Here is a 22269-nt window from a genome sequence, read left to right on the forward strand (position 1 = left end):
TGAGTCCCATGTGGGAAAGGGACTATGTCTGACCCAATTTGCTTGTATCTACCCCAGAGCCTAGTAAAGTGCCCGACATATAGTAAGCGCTTAAAGAATATCACAATTATTATTATTGTTAAGTTTGGAGAGGATGACCACTGCGGGAAGTGTCTCCAACTGCCCTCCCACCCTCTCGGGCAAACAGCACATTTCCCGCTCGGCCAGAGGAGACCAATGCGGGCGCTTGCTGAGCGGCTCCCGGTGAAAAACTAAGATTTGCTTGATTACCCTTTGTGGTGGAAGCAGGTCACGGCGGGCCACTACTCCAGCCCTTCCAAGGGCAGAGATCAATCAACGATATTTATCGAGAACTTATTTTGTGCACTCAGTTGGCAGACATGATCCCTGCCCTTAAGGAGCTTAGAGTAGAAGAATGGAGGAGCTTACAGTCTACCAAGTTCCCCACGTCCATCCCTGGTTGTCTCTTGTTTACCGTCGCTGCTCACCAGTCCCTCCCAGAATGCTTGCTCACCATTCTGTCTGTCTCTGTCTGTCTCTCTTTGTCTCTCGCTCCCTTCCTCCCTCTCATGCTTGGGATTTGCAGCTTTTCAATTCACACAGCGTGGTCTGCCCAGCACTGAACCCTGGCTCTGCTCCCCTGTGCCTAAATCGTCTCTGGCTTTGAGTATTGCAGGCTGCCAGTGCGCTCTTGAACTGGGGATTTTGGGGCCACCTCACCCGCCATTGGGTTCACCTAACCCCCTGAAGCCCGGATCAAAAGACTAATCGGGTTCTGTGGTTTGTTAGAAGTCAGCAAAGATTCAGACCTGAGGTATCCCCGGGATAGGACACTCCTTCTTCCGTCTTGGAAAGCGACACCCCGTGAGGGTAGATGCTATAGGGGCGGCTGGCCAGGTTCTTGAACACGACCTACAGGGATGAAAATCGGAGACCACCGACGTTCAGCGTCAGGCGCACTCGATCCGGACCCCTGGCTGCGAAAATGCCCTTAAAGTGGCACCAGCTACATCTCCTACTCGTCCACTGGGTGGAATATTGGTTCACCAATTGACCATTCTCTGTAAAAAGTGTCGGCAAGCTCATGTGGAAAAACCAGAAATCTTCTAGTGTGTCATTTCATCAGGTGGCCAGTGTCTATAAGTCAGTCATTCAATCGTATTTACTGAGTGCTTACTGTGTGCAGAACACCGTACTAAGTGCTAGCACAATACAGCGATAAAGATATATTCCATGCCATAACGAGCATAGTCTAGAGAAGGGGAAGTTTTCTCACTTACTCCCACTGCTGCAGTTTCCCCTTAATCTCGTCCATGGTCACTCTTTCAGCCTCTCCAACCCTCTCTAGCCCACCCACCTCCTCACGCTCTCTCAGTACCAATCAATCGTATTTACTGAGCGCTTTCCGCGTGCATAGCACCGTACTAAGCACTTGGAAGAGTACACTATAATAGAGTTGGGAGACAGGTTCTCTGCCCGCAACTTTGAAGTGAGGCCGGCGGCCGGAGGAGAGGAGAGGGAACTCTGGGATTGGAGGAAAAAAGGGGCAGGAAGGGGAAAGGAAAAGGTGTGTGGATTTTTGTTGCCTTTCATCACTAGTCAACCAGGTGTTTTAAAGCAGCCACTTGGGAAACATCTGAACTGGACCTGTGCTTCTCAATCTGGTCCCGGGCTCCATCCCTCCGTCACTTACTTTGATTGTATCTCTGACCTGGGCTCTGATAATAGGGCCCAAGATTCCAGTTTCCGAGATTTTGTTACTCTCTCGACGCTTGGTGAAGGAGGCGTCCTGATACTCTTTATAGACAACCTTCTTGTATATCTTCCCGATTTGGTTGGAGAAATTGTCCAAGTGCTGAGATTTATATTTTCTCAAAAAAAAAAAAAAAACGAACAAATTAGTCAATCGTATTGAATGCTTTCTGTGTGCAGCGCGCTATACTAAGCGTGTGGGAGAGGACAATTATAACCGACACAGTCCCTGCCCGCAATGAGCTTATAACACTTTCTCCTCAAGGGAGCCTCCGGGAGTCCGGGAAAAACTCCTGAGTTGAAGCCCTGTTGTTAGGACACCTACACTTCCTGAAACAACAGTGACTCTTCCAAGAGGGGCCAAGCATTGATGTCGAGTGGCCACAGAGCCCGGAGAGAAACTCCGTGCTTTCTTTTCATAATAATAATAATTGTGGTATTTGCTAAGCACTTACTATGTGCCAGGCACTGTACCGAGAGCTGGAGTTAGGTACAAGATAATAGAGTTGGATGCAGTCCCTATCTGACGTAGGGCTCACGGTCTTTTTCCAGATGAGGGAACTGAGGCACAGCCAAGTGAAGCAACTTGCCCAAAGTCATACAGCAGACAGGTGGTAGAGTCGGGATTAGAACCCAGGACCTCTGACCACCAGACCCGGGCTCCTTCCACCAGGCCAGGCTGCTTCTCAAGCTACTTCTTTGTCGTTCAAAACTGTTGGGCTTCCCCGTCTCCTAGCCTGGACTGGGTTAATGGAAGGGTTGTAACGGGCCAAGGAGCCCCCCGACTTCTGCATTGACTGTTTAGGGGTTGAAGCCCCAGACCAACCCACTGCAAGAACGGGTGATAACCCCCAAAACAGGAAATTATAAATCAATATCTTTAACTTTTTGATGCTCAAATATCTTTTGACCTTTTGATGGAAACCAGACGTTTTCCAAAGGATCGCTGACAAAATTTTGTTTAGCTTTGTTTTGCGATTCCACCTACTTGTCCATGTTCCCTGGGATGACAGGCGCATAATCCCACATTACTTCCTCAGCAGCGATGAAATATTCCCAGTCTTTAATCTGGCGTCTCTGGTCGCGGGATATTTTTTTGTTGCTCCTGGTTTGCTTCTGGCAAGACTTTATGTTGAGGTAACCGTGCATTCCAGCTGATTTGAAAGACGGGGTGGTGAATTGGAGATATCTGCTTTGCTTTTCAATTTATTCATTCAGTGGCATTTATTGAGTGCTTACTGTGTGCAGAGCACTGTACTAAGCGCTTGGAAGTGTATACTACAACAATAAACAAATTCCCTGCCCACAACAAGCTTACAGTCCAGAATTCTAGTCATACACACCTACTGAGCGGAAAGAGCACGGGTTTTGGAGTCAGAGGTCATGGGTTCGACTCCCGGCTCTGCCGCTTGTCTGCTGTGTGACTGTGGGCGAGTCACTTAACTTCTCTGTGCCTCAATTACCTCATCTGTCAAATGGGGATTAAGACTTTGAGCCCCACGAGGGACAACCTGATTCCCCTGTGCCTACCCCAGCGCTTAGAACAGTGCTCTGCACATAGTAAGCGCTTAGCAGATGCCAACATTATTATTACTGAGACCTTACTTTATTTGGTCCCGACTGGGTTGTGAAATCAGATGGGTGACACCACCCCTGTTTCTTTGATTTCTTGGAATAAAAGTTTTAAAGTTTTACTGCTTGGTGTGAGATGGGTACTCACTTCTATCAGTTCTGCTTTTCAAATGTACAATAGTTATCCCTGCAATTCAGTTGAATAATAACGATGGTATTAAGCACATTCTACGTGTCAAGCACTGTTCTGAACACTGGGGTACATACAAGCTAATCATGTCCCTGTCCCACATGGGGCTCACAGTCTTAATCTCCGTTTTACGGATGAGGTAACTGAGGCACAGAGAAGTGAAGTGACTTGTCCAAGGTCACACAGCAGACAAGTGGTGGAGCTGGAACTTGTACCCACATCCCGTCTCCCAGGCCTGGACTCTTTCCACTAAATGCAGCTTCTCCATTGAGGACTGGCTTTTCCTGATGGCTTGATTGTTGTTGACTGAATATCAGATCCCTAATTTGTTAACTGATCGCTAGCTTTAGGTGTGGTTTGGGGCAAGTGGTTCAACACTCTACCAGGATGCAGTTGAACCACTTTGTGACTCCTCTAGGAATTCATGCAGTACTCTGCTCCGAGTGGCTGCTGGATTTTTTAAAAACAATGACATTTCCACTCCTCATCAGGAGTAGCTTCTATGAGGAAGCTTCCAAACTCTGCCCTTTATTTCCCCTATCTTCCCTCCCCTCTGTGAGTCCGTGGTTGGGTAGGGATTGTCTCTGTTGCCGAATTGTGCTTTCCAAGCGCTTAGAACAGCGCTCTGCACACAGTAAGAGCTCAATCAATACGATTGAATAAAATTTCTTGCTGGGGCAATTTCTCACAAGAAGATGAGGATGAGAAACAGCCATGCCCAGCAGGGGGAGACAGAGCCCAAAGTCTTTTTTTTCTTTTTAAGGCGTTTATTAAACACTTACAATGTGCCAGACACTGTTCTAAACGCTGGGATAGATACAAGGTTGGACACAGTGCACCTCCCACGTGGGGCTCCGGAAACCTAATCCCCACTTTGCAGATGAGGGCACTGAGGCGCAGAGAAGTGAAGTGACCTGCCGGTCACCCAACGGACAAGTGGCGGAGCTAGGACTAGAACCCAGGTCTTTCTGACTCCCAGGCCTCACCCGCCTCCCAGCCCCCGATGAATCTCCTTGCCTTCCATGTGAAGCGGGACGAGGGAAGAGATCATCCACCATCCCTCGTGGCTCACGGTCATATTGGCCGTGAAAGATGTCGCGCCGACGAGGTTGAAGGTGGAGAGCTTGTGGCCGTTGTGCTCCAGGACCTGCCCGCTGAAGTGAAGGGAGAACAGTTCGGGCCCGGAGCTCATCCCTATCAGGTGCCAACTGATGTGGTCCAGGGCGCAGGCTTGTATATCTGGAAGAGAAAGACAGGGGCAGCGGGTGGGACGGGGGCCGCGGGCCCTGCTCTCCCCCAACCCGCAGGTCCCTCGCGGATTGCCGGGGAGGCCGGCCTTGGAGGAGAATGAAGCAGAACTCAGGTTCTACCACCTTGGACTTTCTCAGAGCGTCCGAGGACAGACAGTGCCAGCCAATCAATCATATTTATTGTCTGCTTACTGTGTGCAGAGCACTGTAGTAATAAAAAAGAATAATGGTATTTGCTAAGCGCTTACCGTGTGCCACGCACTGTACTAAGCACTGGAGTAGATACAAGGTAATCAGGTTGTCCAACGTGGGGCTCACAGTCTTCATCCCCATTTTACAGATGAGGTCATTGAGGCCCAGAGAAGTTAGTGACCTGCCCAAGGTCACCCAGAAGACATGTGGCGGAGCCGGGATTAGAACCCATGACCTCCTGACTCCCAGGCCCGTGGTCTATCCACTAAGCCACGCTGCTTCTACCCCGGTGCTTAGTATAGTGCCTAGCACATGGTTAGCGCTTAACAAATACTATTAAAAAAAAAAGAATTAACACCCAGTCCTACAGTCTAAACTCTACATCTGCATAGGGCAACCTTGAAACTTTCCCAGGATCCCAAGCTGATGCTAATCTATTATAAAAATGCGTATCAAATCACATTCTTTTGATTTCTTTGAGAAGTGAACAGGAAATGTTTTCGGCACTATTAAGACACCGCCATGTTCTTGAACTATTGATTAACGAATAATCGATTAACTGGTATCGGCTGTGCCCTACGCTAGCATTGCCATTGTACATGAGGCTGGACAGTAGACCCACTAAAAAATTCCACTGAATACAAAATATTTGGTACAACATACCTGGCCACTGATGGAGACAGTGACTGCACAGTGCAGCGAATGCCATTAAAAAACCCATTGTTTTTTTTAAAAATTGTATTTAAATATTTATTATTTGCCAGGCACTGTATTAAGTACTGGAGAAAATACAAGCGAATGAATTTGGACACAGGCCATGCCCCACATGGGGCGCACAATCTCAACTTGGCTGTGTCTCAATTACCTCATCTGTGAAATGAGGACTAAGACAAGTGGCAGAGATGGATTTAGGACCCAGATCCCGGGAATCCCAAGCCTGTGCTCTTTCCACCAAGCCACGTTACTTTGTGTGGTCGCTTTTCCTTAGCCCATCTGAGATGGAAAGGGAGTTTGGTACATAACGTACTTCTCCCCCCTCTATACTATAGCTCAGATGTCTTTAGGTGGTCATGGGTTGAAATGGCTACTGCAGGCATCTTCCGCTGTGATCTGGACAGAAACCTTCCCCAGAAAAAAGCTCAGTGTTTACTTCACTCACCCCGCAAGGCACCAAATGCACCAGTTACCTGGAAGTGTCCCATTGGCGTAACCATTGACGGTGTACATTAGGGCGGATCTCGGTTGCCAGCTTTTGCTCTCATCAAACACTGCGAACATCAACACTTGCTGCCTGTCATACATATCCGGAATTCCTCTTTCAGTCAGGCTTCCTGTGGGGAGATGGGAAACGTGAGGGAACCGGAAAACTCAAGGGCAAAGGAAGTTCTCAGTTAAGTGCTCGTTGTGGGCAGGGAGTGTGTCTGTTCATTGTTCTATTGTACTCTTCCAAGCGCTTAGTATAGTGCCCTGCACACAGTAAATGCTCAATGAATACAATTGAAATGTGGTAGGGTTGCCAAGGGGGAGAAGAAATTTGAGACGAATAAGAAAGGATGAATTATGATCCCTCGATTAGCCGTTTTCGGGTCAGTGAGACTGCTATGAACCGCGAGCAGATATATTTCCAGTTGCATTAACGGTTTGAAATGGTTAGGGGAAAAGTTGGGCTCTTGGGGAGAAGCAGGAAACACAAAAAGCATGTCTTATTTAAGCTACATCTGCCCAAAGGTTTGTCATTACAGCATCGGGCCCACGCAGAAATCAATACGAAACTGGATGTCCCTTTACAGAATGACGGTTGGGGTTTGGCTAGTCAATTTTTAATAGTTTCCAGGTAGAGAAAGAGAGAGGCTCTCATTTCCCAAAAACTTGGATACTGATGAAATTTGGAGCTTAACTATGGACAGGTTTAACTAGGTCAGGTAAATATGCACATTTAACTGAATTAAGCAGACCTAGTTAAGCCTAGGTCTGCTAAATTCAGTTAAATGTGGATATTTTAAGGTTCTGAACACTGTGAGGAAATAAAAGCCTGCCATAAAGTTGATTATGGTATTTTAGAAGAATGATAAATAATCAATCAATTAATTATTGAGTGCTTAATGTGTGCAAAGCACTGTACTAAGTGCTTGAGAAAGTGCAATATAACAGATTTGGTAGGCTTTTTCCCTGCCCACAAGGAGCTATTTATATTATTATTATTCTTGTATTTGTTAAGCACTTACTATGGGTCAAAGCACTGTTTTAAGTATTGGGGTAGATACCAGGTAATCACGTTGGATACAGTCCCTGTCCCACATGGGGCTCACACTTTAAATAGGAGGGAGAACAGGTATTGAACCCCCGTTGTATAGTTGAGGTCCCCAGTTTTTGCTCCCTTCTACCTCAAAGGGACATTATGAGGATAGCCTGCTATAATGGAGGGAAAAATGGAACGTTATAAAATTTTCAGGGACGTCATTATACATCATTGTTGTTCCGACCTCATTTAAGTGTGCAAATGGATGGGGCGGTTTTTTAATAGGCCTATTCATCAATCGGTCAATCAGCGCATCATCGTAAACCCTTCCTGCAAAGTAGAATGAATGTGATCCTTGTTAAAACCCTCTCTCTTTTTAATGGTGGATCATGGCTTCATGGCTTAGTGGGTCCAGCACGGGCCTGGGAGTCAGAAGGACCTGGATTCTAATCCCAGTTCTGCCCCATGCCTGCCGTGTGACCTTGGGCAAGTCACTGCACTTCTCCGGGCCTCAGTTCCCTCATCTGTAAAATGGGGATTAAGAGTGTGAGTGCGAATGACTCGTATCTATCCCAGCGCTTAGAAGAGTTCTTGAGACGTAATAAGCACTTACCAAGTACCATGATTATTACTGCTATTCCATTTTGCAAAATATTCAGGTGACTTCCGTGCTTAAGAAGGAAACCAGATCCTTTGGCCTTTCTTTCCCTAGGTTCCAGCGTTTTGCAACTGTGTCCTTTTGAGATCTCAAAGAAGTAGGTGTTTCCTGGTGCCTTAAAAGGGCACTGGAAAGCGGAAAGCAGTGGGTAGGGGTCAGCAGTTATCATGGCTCTCTCCATATGTAGCTGTTAACCCACTCAGCACGTTAAATACAGGGATTTACTTGGGCAGCGGTCCAGGATAAAGCAAGGGATAAACAGGAGCAGGCAGGCGGGAAGAGCAAGAACATAGGTACTGGCTAACTGATTAGCTAATCAGTTACTAGATAATTAAGAGAGGATTGCAGATGTTATTGATCGTTTTCTACTAGTGAAGGATGCCCCAAGAAGCATAGTGACCTAGTGAGTAGGGTCTGGGCCCGGGAGTCAGAAGGACCTGGGCTCTAGTCCCGGCTCCACCACTACTTGTCTGCCGTGTTACCTTGGGCAAGTCACTTCACGTCTCCGAGCCTCAGTTCCCTCATCTGTAAAATGGGGATTAAGACTGTGAGCCCCACATGGGACGTAGACTGGGTCCAACCTGATTAGCTTGTATCTCCCCCAGCGATTAGTACAGTGCCTGGCACATAGTAAGTGCTCAACAGATACCATAAAAAATGTCTCCTGCCATCATGGGGCTCGTCCCTCCACACTGGCTGCAAATGGATCGGTGGATTTGAATTCCACAAAATTAGACTATTAATAATAATGATGGTATTTGTTAAGCACTTACTGTGTGTCCAACACTCTTCTAAGTGTTTTCTAAGCACTTTGTTGGATACAGTTAATCATTTTGGACACTCCCTGTCCCACGTGGGGCTCTCAGTCTAAATAGGAGGGAGGACAGATATCGAATCTCCAATTTACAGATGAAGAAACTGAGGCCCAAAGTAGTTAGGCAGTGGGCAGAACTGGGATTAGAACCCTGGTCCTGTGACTTTGAGGTCCATTCTCTTTTCACTAGGCCAAGCTACTTAATGGATACAGCACAGGCCTGGGAGTCAGAAGGTCATGGGTTCTAATCCCATCTCTGCCACTTGTCTGCTATGTGGCCTTGGGCAAATCACCTCACTTTTCCGTGCCTGTTTCCTCATCTGTAAAATGGAGATTGAGACTGTGAACCCCACGTGGGACAGGGACTGTGTCCAAACCGATTTGCGTGTATCCGCCCTAGCGCTTAGAACAGTGCCCGGCACATAGTAAGCACTTAACAAACATCATAATTATCATCATTATTATAATCTGGTATTTTCTGTTCCTTAGGCTCTGAGAGTGGGCTGAGGAAGGGAACCCTTGACAGGCAGGACAGTTTAATTTTTGAAACCATAACCTATAGTCCTTCAGGGTTTCTATTTGTCTTCATCCCTATATTGTGAGTTCCAGAACCCTAGGTGTACCATAAGCATTACGGGTACTAAGTAGACATTTTTGGTGATAGTATGCTTTTTTTTATATCGGTATATATTAAGGGCTTACTATGTGCCAGACGCTATTCTAAGCTCTGGTGTGGATACAAACTAATCAGGTGGGACACAGTCCAGGTCCCACATGGGGTTCGCAGTCTTAATCCCCATTTTACAGATGAGAGACTGAAACACAGAGAAGTGAAGTGACTCGCCCAGGGTCAGTCACACAGCAGGCAAGTGGCAGAGCCGGAACTTTCATTCAATAGTATTTATTGAGCGCTTACTATGTGCAGAGCACTGTACTAAGCACTTGGAATGTACAATTTGGCAACAGATAGAGACAATCCCTACCCAGTGACGGGCTCACAGTCTAAACGGGGGTGACAGACAGCAAAACAAAACAGCACTTGAACCCAGGTCCTGTATGAAAAAGGTTTGGTAAGGGTTTTTTGTGGATCCTGCCAACACTTTGAGCTGTCCAGAGGAATGGTTGGCACCGTAAAGAGAGGTTAGGTCACTCGAGAGTCTGTGAGACGATGTGACATTGAAGCATTGACCTCGGTCCTCTTCTGTAGCCAATGGCAAAATAATGGTGTTATTTAAGCGCTTACTATGTCAAGCAAAATAGAAAGGGGTCGGAGGCTTAGGACTCTTGGGAATGACTACCTATCGAAGCCATCTCCTCCTTGACTGCTCCTCTCCAAAAAGTAACCTGGTAGACAAGGAGAATATCCATGTGAAGGTGCGGTAGGATGACCATTTATCATGATCAGTGGCATTGATAGAGCGCTTACTGGGTGCAGAGAAGTGAACTAAGTGCTTGGGAGAGTCCAATACAACCTAACTGGTTGACAAGTTCCCCAGTTATATCCCAGTCAGCCCTCTTTCCATATGGCCCATCCCCTGTCTGCTGCAATTTCGGGACCAGACGCACTTTCTGTCTGGCATTTACATTTTCAGAGCGTGGTCTAGAAGCTGGAGGACTCAGCCACGGGCCAGCCGTATGGCTGTAGGCAAGCCGCTTGTCCTCCCTGAACCTCAGTTTCTTCATCTCCAAAATAGGGCTAATAGTCCCTGCCTCCATCCCGATCTGACAGGGTCGTTGTGAGAGTAAAAATGAGCTAATTACAGAATTCTGGGAATAAAAGCACTATTCAAAACCAAAGTTTTTCCAAGTGCTTAGTGCAGTGCTCTGCACGCAGTAAGCGCTCAATAAATACGATTGAATGAATGATTATCATCCTGTTACAGCATTCTGTGGCCTAGAAGCTTCATTGTTGAGAGGGAGGTGGGAAGGGCTCTAGAACAAGAGGGAGGCTTGGGCCGCATCAGTAAAATGTTCTAGAATTAGGCCGACTGGGGCAGGCTTCCATGAAAATGGCATCCAAATGATGTCACGTGAGTCGGAGCGTATTTGCCGTCACCAGTCACGCTACGGTCAAGCCGAGGCAGGAGACCTGTACTTCTACCGTTCCAGGGTCCCACCGGGTTAAAATTTCCTCCTCCCTCATCTCCAGGGCCCCCCAGAACCTATACACACATGCAGCTTGGTTTTCAAAAACCATCGGGCTTCATATTGGCAAATGTTTCTCCGTACCTTTCTTACAAATGAGCAGAGCTCCAACCAAGCCAGAATTGAAGTCCTGGATGACATTTTCATGAGAGTAATAGATCTGAGTGAGGCAGGGCGGGTCAGCCTCAGTAGGTCCGACTCCTTCGGTGATCTTCCACACGTAAGTGAACTGTTGGCCCGGAAGCACTGCGTCATCCATCTTCTCGAACGGTGTCGTCCAGTCGGCGTACAGTGCTCCTGGGGAAAGTCAGAGCCAGGATCAGCCCCGTGGCCTAGTGCGAAGGGCGTAAGACCGGAAGTCTGGAAACCTGGGTTCTAGGGGCAGGGACATGTCACTTAACTTTTTGGGCCTTAGCTTTCTCGTCTCAAGGCTTTAAGCTTGTTGTGGGCAGGGAATGTGTTTGTTGTTGTATTGCATTCTTTCAAGCACTTAATACAGTGTTCTGCACATAGTAAACACTCAATAAATACGATGGATGAATACAATGGAATGAATCTGCAGAATGGGGATAAAGGACCGATTCTCTCACCACTGAGATAATGAACCCAATGTGAGGCAGGGATTGTGTTTGATCTGATGAGTGCTTAGTACAGTACTTGGCACTTAATGAACATCATGTTCTCCGTTAGGGCGGCCAACTCTAACTTCACTGGAAGGAAAATGGGCCTGTCCTCCAGGCCCTTGAGACTTCATCTGACAAAAAGGCAGCTCTCCCCTTTGTCCCCCTGCAGCCTCCCAGCCCTCTTTAACTTTTCCCTACTCCTTCTCCCGCCCCATCACATTTTTGCTCATTTTCCCCATTTCCCTCCGATCGATCCTGTGCACCTTCTCTACCCAGCCTCTCCTGAACGAGTACCATAAAAGAGGGTAGTGTTAACTGAAATGGATAACAAACACCACAATCATTATTATTATTATTATCGAGCACTCACTATGTGCCAGGCACTGTTCTAAGTACTGGAGTAGATAAAAGATAATTGGGTTGGACATAGTCCCTGTGCCAAATAGGGCTCATAATCAGTTCCCCCATTTTAGAGGTAAGGGAACTGAGGCACAGAGAAGCAAAGTAACTTGTCCAAGGTCACACGGTTGCGGAGCTGGGATTGGAACTCAGGCCCTCTGACTCCGGAGCCCACGCTCTATCCACTAGCCCTCGCTGCTTCCCTGTGAGTTGTGAAATTGAAACAGATTATCAATTAAGACCAGATATCCCGGTTATCACAACTCGATATACTCTAAGTCGGGGACTGCCTGAACAGGACTCAGGACAACATCACAATCCTGTGAGGTCACATTTCCTTAGCAGAGGTTAAGTTAGAGATAGCAAACAGCCTGGGAGTCAGAAGGACCTGGGTTCCAATCCCGGGTCCACTGCTTGTCTGCTGTGTGACTTTGGGCAAGTCACTTCACTTCTCTGGGCTTCAGTTACCTCATCTGTAAAATGGGAATTGACTGTGAGCCCCATGTGGGACATGAACTGTGTCCAACCTGATTAGCTTGTTTCTACCCCAGTGCTTAGTACAGTGCCTGGCACTTAATAAGCACTTAATGCCAAAATATAGTTTTCTGCCCTACTCTGTGAAATGAAACAACTTTTCGATAGGGTCAGTAAGTCATTTTTACTGATTATTATCTTGCCAAACGTACCAGCCCACTGGGGTAACTACTTTGCTTCTGTAGTATATATTATACCCTGGGTTCTCCTCAATCCAAGGACTCATGTTACTAATGAGGAATATTAGGACTTTAGTAAACAAAATCATATAAAGAATTTCAGAAAGTTACTTTTCTCAGGCCATTCAGCTTATTAAAGATGTGCTTTTATAAAAATCTTTGTAAAAATATCTTGAAATGCTTTCCTTATGGAATAGAGCAGCACATTTTAAATAACCACCAGTGAATAATGAGTTTTGGGAAGGATTTTCAGTTAAACAGTAAGGGAAGAGAAGGATAAGGTCCTTAGGTTTATTTGCTGAACAAATAGCAGCACTGGGTTGCAAAGTTCACCTCATTTCTTTCTTTAAAATGGAATTTATTTGTGATTTGGAAGGGTTTCTCCTATCACTTTACTTTCACGATGCAGTGATCTTTCCCAAATGTTGACAATATTGCACTATAATGGTTCAATCCAATTCTTTAGCTCACTAGATTCTGAAGGAGCTCAATTTTTTTGTTTCATGTACTTGGAGAGCCTAGGGCTCCAAGATATAAATCTTCTCAAGAAATTATTCAACAGTGCAATTTCAGCAAAGGGAAACTCTTTGACTACTCCTGTCAGAGAATATCGCTCTTCCCTGCTCGATGCTATCGGATCATAATTTATTTTTCCCTCTAAATGAAACATTGATTTCCCCTTACCTTCTGATCGTTTGCTGTAGGCAATCCCTCGTGGGTGGATGCTCAAAGATTTGTTAACCATATTCTTAAAGTGAATATTCAAAGTGTCTCCCACTTCTGCATATAAAGTTGGCCCCAGAAGTCCTGTAGAAAAGGAACATTAAAAAAAAAAAGTCTGATGATATATATTCAGATCCCGAGTGAATCTCCCACCTTGATCCTTTTTGTCACCCCTTTTATCTTCACTTCAAAATGCCTGCCAGACAAAATGGCAGCTACCAGCCTGGGCTCGATAAGAGCGGAGGGTTAAGAGCCTTGGCTTAAATCGCACAAAAAATAAAGGCAGAGATGGAAAAAGGACATAAAGTCCTGACCCGCAGTGAGTTCATAATTATTAATCATTTTTCGTTCATCAGAAAATGCCCTCTTGATTTAATGTATAGATATTATGCACGTAGAGTAAAAAATTCTATATTATACACATACAAATAAATCTACTCAGACTTGTGTTTCATAAGTGAAAATGGATGGTAAGACACCATCCCGTGGCTGCCACTAAAAGGATTAATGCCCACACTCTGCATTTGACTGTCCTTTTTTTTTTCTAATGATATTTGCTAAGAGCTAATTATCTACCAGGTACTGTTCTAAACTCTGGGCTAGATACAAGATAATCAGGTTGGACACAGTCTTAATCCCCCATTTTCCAGATGAGGGGACTGAGGTACAGAGAAGTGAATCGACTTGCCCAAGGTCATGCAGCACACAAGTGACCAAGCAAGTCCTCTGAATCCCAGGCCTGGGCTCTTTCCACTAGGCCATGCTGCTTCTCCTTCGCCTTATCCTATGTTACTTAAAGCACTGGACAGTGTTTTTGAACCTGCCTCTTGTTATCTTGTCTTCCCAAAGCTTTTCCTTAAATCGAGCCACCCTTTCCTGACTGCTATCGGCCTGGCTGATCAGTCAGCAGCTCTTCCACGTTTAGATTGTGTTTCACCCCATTTCTAGGACATTTTGGAGGGGTTCCCCTTTGGGTGTCCCATGCAGCCTCTGCTTGGGAATCTTAACGTTTATTCTCCTCACATGTCTCTCCGGTACTGCTAAACTGAGTTCCAGCTATCATTTTTGGTGATTTTTTCCCCCCTTGCCATCTGAGATCCGAATATGCGATAATGAAACTATTCAAGAGGCCAGACGTGGTATGTGGTAATTAAGCACTTAACTTTGAGCCAAACAGTAAGTGCTCAATAAATACTATCTGAATGAATGAAAAAGTAGGAGGGAGAATGGGAATTGAATCCTCATTGGTGCACGTTCTCCTTAAAAATTATTTTCTATAGTGAGATGGATAGAAATTCTAGCATGGGATTTTGGATAAGAAAGACAATTAGCAGAGAGAATGTCTTGCCTAATGCTTCTTAGAATCGATCTATGGGAATGTGTTTAAAATAAGATCACGTGACAATAGTACTGATAATTCTTTAAGAAGGATAGATGAAAAACTCCTATTTTGTTATGTTATGATTAGTGTAGTTATTTTATGCCAATGCCCTCAGCTGTTTCATTAGAGGACATTGCTGCTGTACATTACCCCGTGAGCAAAGTAGAAAATGAAAGAATATGCAAAATCTGGATGACTATAAATAGGCAAATTATACATAGGTGCATTCATAAAAAGTGTTTGCATTTGAGGCTTACCTGAAATGCTAGATCTTGGCTTCTCTTTCTTAAAATCTGCATCATACTCTCTGTAGACAATTTTCTTAAAGACTGACTCTGATCTTTTAAATCTGAAATTTGAAACAGAAAAAGGAGCTACTTTAAAATACATCTAATATGACTCTCTTGCCTTCTACTGCCCATTGCCTGCCTCATAAATAAACATTTCCTTAGATTGGAAACAAGAATAAATGGTCTGTGCTTTACTAATGTATTTCATTAGTAAACCTAAGTGCCTAAGATGGTGGGGGAGAAAAAAGACAGTTTGTAGATATGGTTGATAGTACCTCTGGTCATCTATCCAGAGAGTTCCTGCTAATGAATCATGTAGAGGAAGTTCTCATCATCCAATTCTGCTGCTTTGTACTCCCTTTTCCTATATCCACTCTCAATTTTTCAGATAGTTTTTAAGTTGTTTGAGTTCAAAAGACTTTAGATTATAATCATATAAATTTCCCATGACATGGTTTACAAAGGGCTTCTCAATTCCTAGGGATATGGTGGTATCTATTGGTATTCATTGAGTATTTCCTATATAGAGAGCCCTGTAATACGCTCTGTGGAAAGTACAATACAGAAGAGTCGGTATATGCAATCTCTACCCACAAGGAACGTGCAGTTGGTATATCCCTCAAAACTGTGTGTAACAAGCTGAATTTCCACTAAACTCACCAGATGTTAATTTGGGCAAAAGACCCTGTTGAGGGAATAGTCGCTAACTTTTCATTTTTTGAGTGAGGGCAGAAAGCAGGCTGGGATTTTTAAGGAGGATGGAGAATAAGTAGGAGGGGGCAGGCACTTTCTATTTGGGATCTTTCCAGATCTGTTAGTCCATCGATGTGGTATTTACTGAGCCTTACTGTGTGCAGGGCACAGTACTGAGCGCTTGGGAGGGTACAATGCAGTAGAGTTTAGCAGTCACGATCCCTGCCCTCAGGAACTTACAGTCAGAGACCTGGGATGAGTGTCACTGGGAGTCTGGGTCAAAAAGCCCCCAGCTACCGTTAGAAAAAGAGAAAAGGGACATGTTCCCTGCTCACAAGGAGCTTACCCCACTTCAGACCAGTGGGCACTCTTCATTCCTCCCATTCCAATTTTTGGATTGGACCTCATTCTCATCTCTCTTGTCTTCAACGTTTTGTTCACACCCTTCTTCTCCCCACTTCCCAGTTTCATAAGATCTGGCATTTGCCAATAGGACAATTACAAAACCCTGTGTGGTATTCCTGCACATCAAAGCCCAGTTCGCTTTTTTTCCTGTGAAGTTAAAAAAAAAAAAAAAGTGTGATTGGAGTCAACACAGTCATGAAGGAAAAAAATGTAATGGCTGTTCATCCAATCCCCCAACTGCAAGACTACAAAGTAGCCATTGAGACTTGAAGGTGGCAAGTTCAAAACAAATAAAAGCAAACTCTTTTTCATGGAGCAGGTGAAGTTCACCCTTATGAGGATAGACTGAAAAAGTTAAGACTCCTAAATCTGGAAGAATGAAAGCAAAGGGGAGACTGGGTTGACAAAATCATGAAGTGGGTGTACAGAACTCCTAAACTCACAGGTTAAGACCCTCACTGAAGCTTCAACCTTAATGAGAAGCAGCGTGTTTTAGAGGAAAGAACCTGGGCCTGCGAGTTAGAGGACCTGGATTCTTGCCTGCTGTACTGTGAGCTCCACATTGGGCAGGGACTATGTCCAACTTGATTCGTGTATATCCAGCCCAGTGCTCAGTATAGTGCCTGGCACATAATAAGCACTTAACAAATACCATCATCATTTTTATTATTATTGAATAAGTAAATGTTCACCCTCCGGTACTATGCACAAGCAATTAAGGTTGTTTTCCATTCATTTTCAAATTTATCTAAGGCAGAACAAGCACTCTCCAAAACTGCCTTATCTTTGAAAGACTATGTTTACCCAACTAAGATTCTTCCCCAAAAGATATTTACGTCATCTGACTAAATTTTACTTTCTATAATCTCTGTAGTTGGGTCTGATGGACTTTTCCAAATTTTTGACGTAAAGGGTCTCCTCATTTTCAGGATTACTTTTCATTAGAAAGAGCAAATTCTCAAAGATCGTAATGCAATGTACAAAAGGTAAGATTTCAACAGAGTTGGTTAATCCACTGATATGCGTGGCAAACAATGCTGAAAAGACTCTTGTTATGTTTTTTAATTGGTATTATTCCACTGAAGGTCTGTCTAAAATTAGGCCATTAGTTTGTGATTTATAGTCCCTCAATACATTTGTAAAAAAAAATGTTATCCAACAACAACAGAGTGAATAGTGTAATGTTTCAATGTTAGAACATATTATAATGAGACTAAGGTTTAATGTTAAACAGTGAAGACCTCTCAAAAATACAGTTCTATTTCTGTGCTGATTGCTTCCATGTTACAAAATATGTGAAAGAGGAACGTATCTTTCCCGAGACCTTAAACAACAGTGTGGTTTTAGGTTAAAATATAATTTTTAAGAGCAATCAACATGGTTAGTTGACCAAGCTATTAATGATAGAAGATTTCTTACTGGAAAATGTTCACAAAGGTGGTCTGTTCCTTTTTGGAAGGTAGAATGGCAGTTAACAGCCACTCAAAAATCTCATCTAACCTTTAATAGTAGGTATATTATAAAAAATAATCTGAAAGCTAAAGGTACATTAGCTCTAAATCATCACTCTCAGATAAACATTTGCTGAAGAGAAGGAGCATGGCCTACTGGATAGAGCACGGGCCCGAGAGTCAGAAGATCGTGGGTTCTAATCCCGGCTCCACCACTGTCTGCTGTATGATCTCGGGCCGGTCACTTCACTTCTCTGTGCCTCAGTTACCTCACCTATAAAATGGGTATCGAGACTGTGAGCCCCACAGGGGACAGGGACCGTGTCCAACCCAATTTGCTTGTATCCATCCCAGTGCTTAGTACCGTGCCGGGCACAGAGTAAGCGCTTAACAAATGCCACAATTATTATCAGTATTATTAAAATGACCAACATTGCAATGTTACTTATAGCTTAGTAATTTCAAGTTTTCGCTATAACGAGGAATGATCTATAACAATCTGTTCTCATCCTTTCCCCCTCGAGAGTTCTTAGGAGCTAATTAGACAGAAATATTATAATGATAAATGAAGACTATGTACTCTAAATTTATGAACACTGAACTCACGGAGTAGGAAGGACTCGTGTAAACAGACCAAGCTTGAAAGCTCACCGTATCATTTTAAAACTCTGGAAGGGTCGGTAGCACGACCGTGAGCAAAAGTGCTGGTTCGTGCTCTGCGTTTTGATCTCTGTCCGTAATTAACGTCAGCAGTTAATGTGCATTCGTGAAAGTCCACCACCGATTGGGTTAGGTCGCCTGCAGGTGATCAGCTAGGGAATATGGCCTGGACTCGGTCGAGCATTTGAGAAGGGTCCTCCCCCCACAAGGTGGCCTGGAGAGCAGTCCACCTGTCAAAACCCCGGGGGGATTAGAGAAGCAACGTGGTTCAGTGGAAAGAGCCCTGGCTTGGGAGTCAGAGGTCATGAGTTTGAATCCCGGCTCTGCCACTTGTCAGCTGTGTGACTGGGGGCAAGTCACTTCACTTCTCTGTGCCTCAGTTACCTCATCTGCCAAATGGGGATTGACTGTGAGCCTCACGTGGGACGACCCGATGACCCTGTATCTACCCCAGCGCTTAGAACGGTGCTCGGCACATAGTAAGCGCTTAACAAATACCAACATTATTATCATCATTATTATTATTACCTGAGGGCCTCCGGCTGAGGAGGGCGATAGGTCCAGTCCACGGCCTGAGCGGCGACGTAGAAGTCCCGGAGCCCAGCTGCCTCCGCTCGGTGCTGCCGACCGGGTGGCCAGCTGCTGCAGAGGACCACCAGCACCCAGAGGCCGGGCCAGCCCCGGGCCATGGTCGGTGCTCTTGCCCACAGTAGCGTTGGGCCCACAGGTCTCCTCTAAACGCTGAGCGGGCTTTGCCTCAGGGAGCTGTGCGTGGCTCCATGTGGTATCACCGCCCTATCATGGCTCCGCACACCCCTCCTCCCTGGCAGGAACTCCCTCAGCAGTGGAGCACCCCGCCCCTCTCCTGGGCCAGCGTTTGTAGCAGTTGACGAGGTCACTGTCCACCCGGTCAGTGAAGCGCTGTGGGAAGCGGCCAGGGCCGGGGTGGTGTGACTGACTGCAGGAGGCTTGGAGTGAGAGACGGGAGCAGAGTTCCCCACCGGAGGCGATCTGGTGGCAAGAGGGGCCCAACCCTGCTCTTTTATCCTTTGAGCTCCTCCCCGGTTCAGCTTGGCATTCTGGCAGGTCTCTACATAGGGATTCCTCCTCCAAGAGAAGCAGCGTGGCCTAGTGGCTAGTCCAAGGGTCCGGAGTGCAGGAGTCGGAGGACTTGGGTGCTAATCCCAGCTCTGCCACAAGCCTGGGCAAATTACTTCTCTGCGCCTCGGTTTCCTCATCTGCAAAATGGGGATTAAATACCCATTTACCCTCCTACTTAGACTGCGAATGGAAGGGAGTGTGTCCAATCTGATTACCCTACATCTTCCCCAGTGCTGGACGGTGTTTGACACGTAGAAAGCTTTTATCAAATACCGCCGTTAATGTTGTCATTCATGGACCCTCGCCTCCCTAAGGACGTGGACATGTGCGGTTTTTTATAGAGACTAGTTCTGTGGTTTTCATGGGGACTCCCCTGAACAGAGAAGCAGCATGACTTAGTGGAAAGAAGACGGCCCTAGGAGTCTTGGGTTCCACTCCCGACTCTGCCAATTGCCTGCAGTGTGACCTTGGGCAAATCACTTAACTTCTCTGCACCTCAGTTACCTTATCTGTAAAATAGGGATTAAATCCTCCTCCCTCCAATTTAGACTGGGACCCTCTTGCAGGACAGGGACTGTGTCTAACCTGATCAATTTTACCCCAGTGCTTAGAACAGCAGTTGAGATATGGTATGTGCTTAACAAATACCATTTTAAAAAAAGCCCTCCTCTTCTTTCACCCCACACTGAGTCCATACAACTGATACCAATATTGCCAGGGCCAAAGTGCACCAATAATAATAATATTAATGGTATTTGTTAAGCGCTTACTATGTGCCACTGAGTTAGATACAAGATAATTGGGTTGGACACAGTCCTTGTCCCACATGGGGCTCATAGTCTTAATCCTATTTTACAGATGAGGGAACTGAGGCACAGAGAGACAAAGTGACTTGCCCAAGGTCACAGACCACACAAGTGGTGGACCCAAGATTAGAATCCAGGTCCTTCTGACTCCCAGGCCTGTGCTCTATCCACTAGGCCAGGCTAGTTCTTATGTGCCAGGCATTGTACTAAGCACTGGAGTAATTACAAGATAATCGGGTTGGCCACAAACCCTGTCTCACATAGGGTTCATGGTCTTCATTCCCATTTGATTGATGAGGTAACTGAGGCACAGAGAAGTTGAGACTTGCCCAAAGTCACACAGCAGGCAAGCGGAAGGAGGAGATGCCACACGGCCGTAGACTGGGGGAATCGGAGTTGAGCCGGCTTCACCTCACTTTTGATGCCCACGCTGCCCGTCCACTGGCCTTTGAGTAAGGGGCCCAGCCAGAGAGGCTCAGAACTGCCCGTCCTTCCTAAGGCCATCGGTGCAGTGACCGAGATATAGCGGTGAACATTCTGACAAATAGTCCTCTTCCTTTCTGTTGGTTTGAAGAGGCAGCGTGCCCACAGAAGCGCTTATGGCCCTGGTTTGACCTTTGTCTCTAATTTTGCTTCCCTTTTTGTGTCTGTTTGATCTAGTCAACTTTCTTTTTCTCTCTGTTTTCTCTTTTTGGTCTTTATCAGGCTTTCCCATGCACAGTAGATAATGTTTATCCGGAGAAACCACAGTAACCAACTTGTTTGTTGCCTTAGTCTTGGGCATGCAGTTTAGGTAATGTTTACAAGGGCTCACAGAAGATAAAAAATAAGAGGCGAAGACTCAATGCAAACATCTGTAGCTGCCCAGTTGATTGACTTATACCCATTCCACAGTGGGTGTTTCCTGACCTCCCTGAGCAGAATTCCAGTAAATTCTTCATGTTGAAAGGATTCCAGATCAGTCCGATTTTCTTCTTCTGTTCCCCTGCCCCTTCTAGAGGAAGTGATGTTAAATTCTGTTTTCTGAGACCTCTAGATAATAGAATCGCTCTTGAATGTAGATATCTCTTGGAATTTCACTGAATATGGTGGAACTACGGTATCTGATTTTTTTTTTAATGGTATTTGTTATGTGCCAGGCACCGCACTAAGTACTGGGGTAGATACAAGTTAATCAAATTGGACACAGTCCATGTCTCACATGGGGCTCACAGTCTCTACCCCCATTTCACAGAGAAGAGAAGTGACTTGCCCAGGATCACAGAACAGACTAGTGGCAGAGCCAGGTTTGGAAACCAGGCCTTTCTAACTTCCAGGTCCTGGGTCTATCCACTAGGCCACACTGCTTCTCTCAATGAATTGAATTTGAAATATTTCAATTATATTTTTTTCATTAAGTGGGCTGTGTCTACCAATTCTGTTGTACTCTCCCACTGTGCTCTGTACACAGAAGTGCTCAATATCTGTTGCCGAATTGTACATTCCAAGTGCTTAGTACAGTGCCCTGCACATAGTAAGAGCTCAATAAATATAATTGAATGAATGAATGAACACCACCATTTGATTATATAAGATCTCATAGCAAAGCAACATAGTGCATAAGGTGGGAAAAGAAAAGGGCAGTGGGAACTCTTGTGCATTGTGAGTTTTCCCCACGTTTTCTTTCCAGGTTCATTATAGTCGCCATTCACAATCCCTTGTCTCTTAGAGTTCTAACCTATCTTGTCTTCTTTCTCAACATTAGCAAGTTAAATTTCCAACTACTCCCGTGGCTGTTTTTGAGATTGGCCTTATGGGGAAGCAGCATGGCCTAGTGGCAAAAGCATGGGGTTGGGAGTCAGAGGATGTGGGTTCTAATCCCAGCTCTGCACTTGGGCTAGTCACTTCACTTTTCTGGGCCTCAGTTCTCTCATCTGTAAAATGAGGATTAAGACTGTCAGCCCCATGTGGGACAACCTGATTATTTTTTATCTACCCCAGTGCTTGGAACAGTTCTTGGTACATAGTAAGCACTTAATAAATACCATTATTATTATTATTCTGCAAAAGATCTCATCTTTTATTTCCCAAAGTTGTGTCCTTTCTCGAAGAGTGTGGTTGCTTTCAAATAGCCTTTCGTTAGCCTGTTTGGACTGAACCGTTGTACTGTAAGACTGATCATACTACCTAACCACCAACGGTATTTATCAGGCCTGATATATGTGGCATAAAA

At 45.3% G+C, this 22269-nt stretch overlaps 1 protein-coding gene across 1 annotated transcript in view; it reads right to left on the reverse strand.

Moving 5' to 3' along the window:
• The window catches only part of F5 (coagulation factor V), a 39949-nt gene extending 20811 nt beyond the window's left edge, over positions 1-19138 (reverse strand). Inside the window, exons 1-9 of the mRNA XM_007668865.3 lie at positions 18679-19138; positions 14909-15000; positions 13232-13354; positions 10897-11109; positions 6144-6287; positions 4532-4753; positions 2741-2906; positions 1694-1871; positions 810-912 (exon numbers count right to left, since the gene is read on the reverse strand). Of these exons, the coding sequence (XP_007667055.2) occupies positions 810-912; positions 1694-1871; positions 2741-2906; positions 4532-4753; positions 6144-6287; positions 10897-11109; positions 13232-13354; positions 14909-15000; positions 18679-18839 (1402 nt within the window). The 5' untranslated portion in view covers positions 18840-19138. The remainder of the gene's footprint in view (positions 1-809; positions 913-1693; positions 1872-2740; positions 2907-4531; positions 4754-6143; positions 6288-10896; positions 11110-13231; positions 13355-14908; positions 15001-18678) is intronic.
• Positions 19139-22269: the final 3131 nt, after the last annotated feature.

This window comes from Ornithorhynchus anatinus, chromosome 16 (genome assembly GCF_004115215.2).
Source record: "Ornithorhynchus anatinus isolate Pmale09 chromosome 16, mOrnAna1.pri.v4, whole genome shotgun sequence".
Lineage (NCBI taxonomy): Eukaryota > Metazoa > Chordata > Mammalia > Monotremata > Ornithorhynchidae > Ornithorhynchus > Ornithorhynchus anatinus.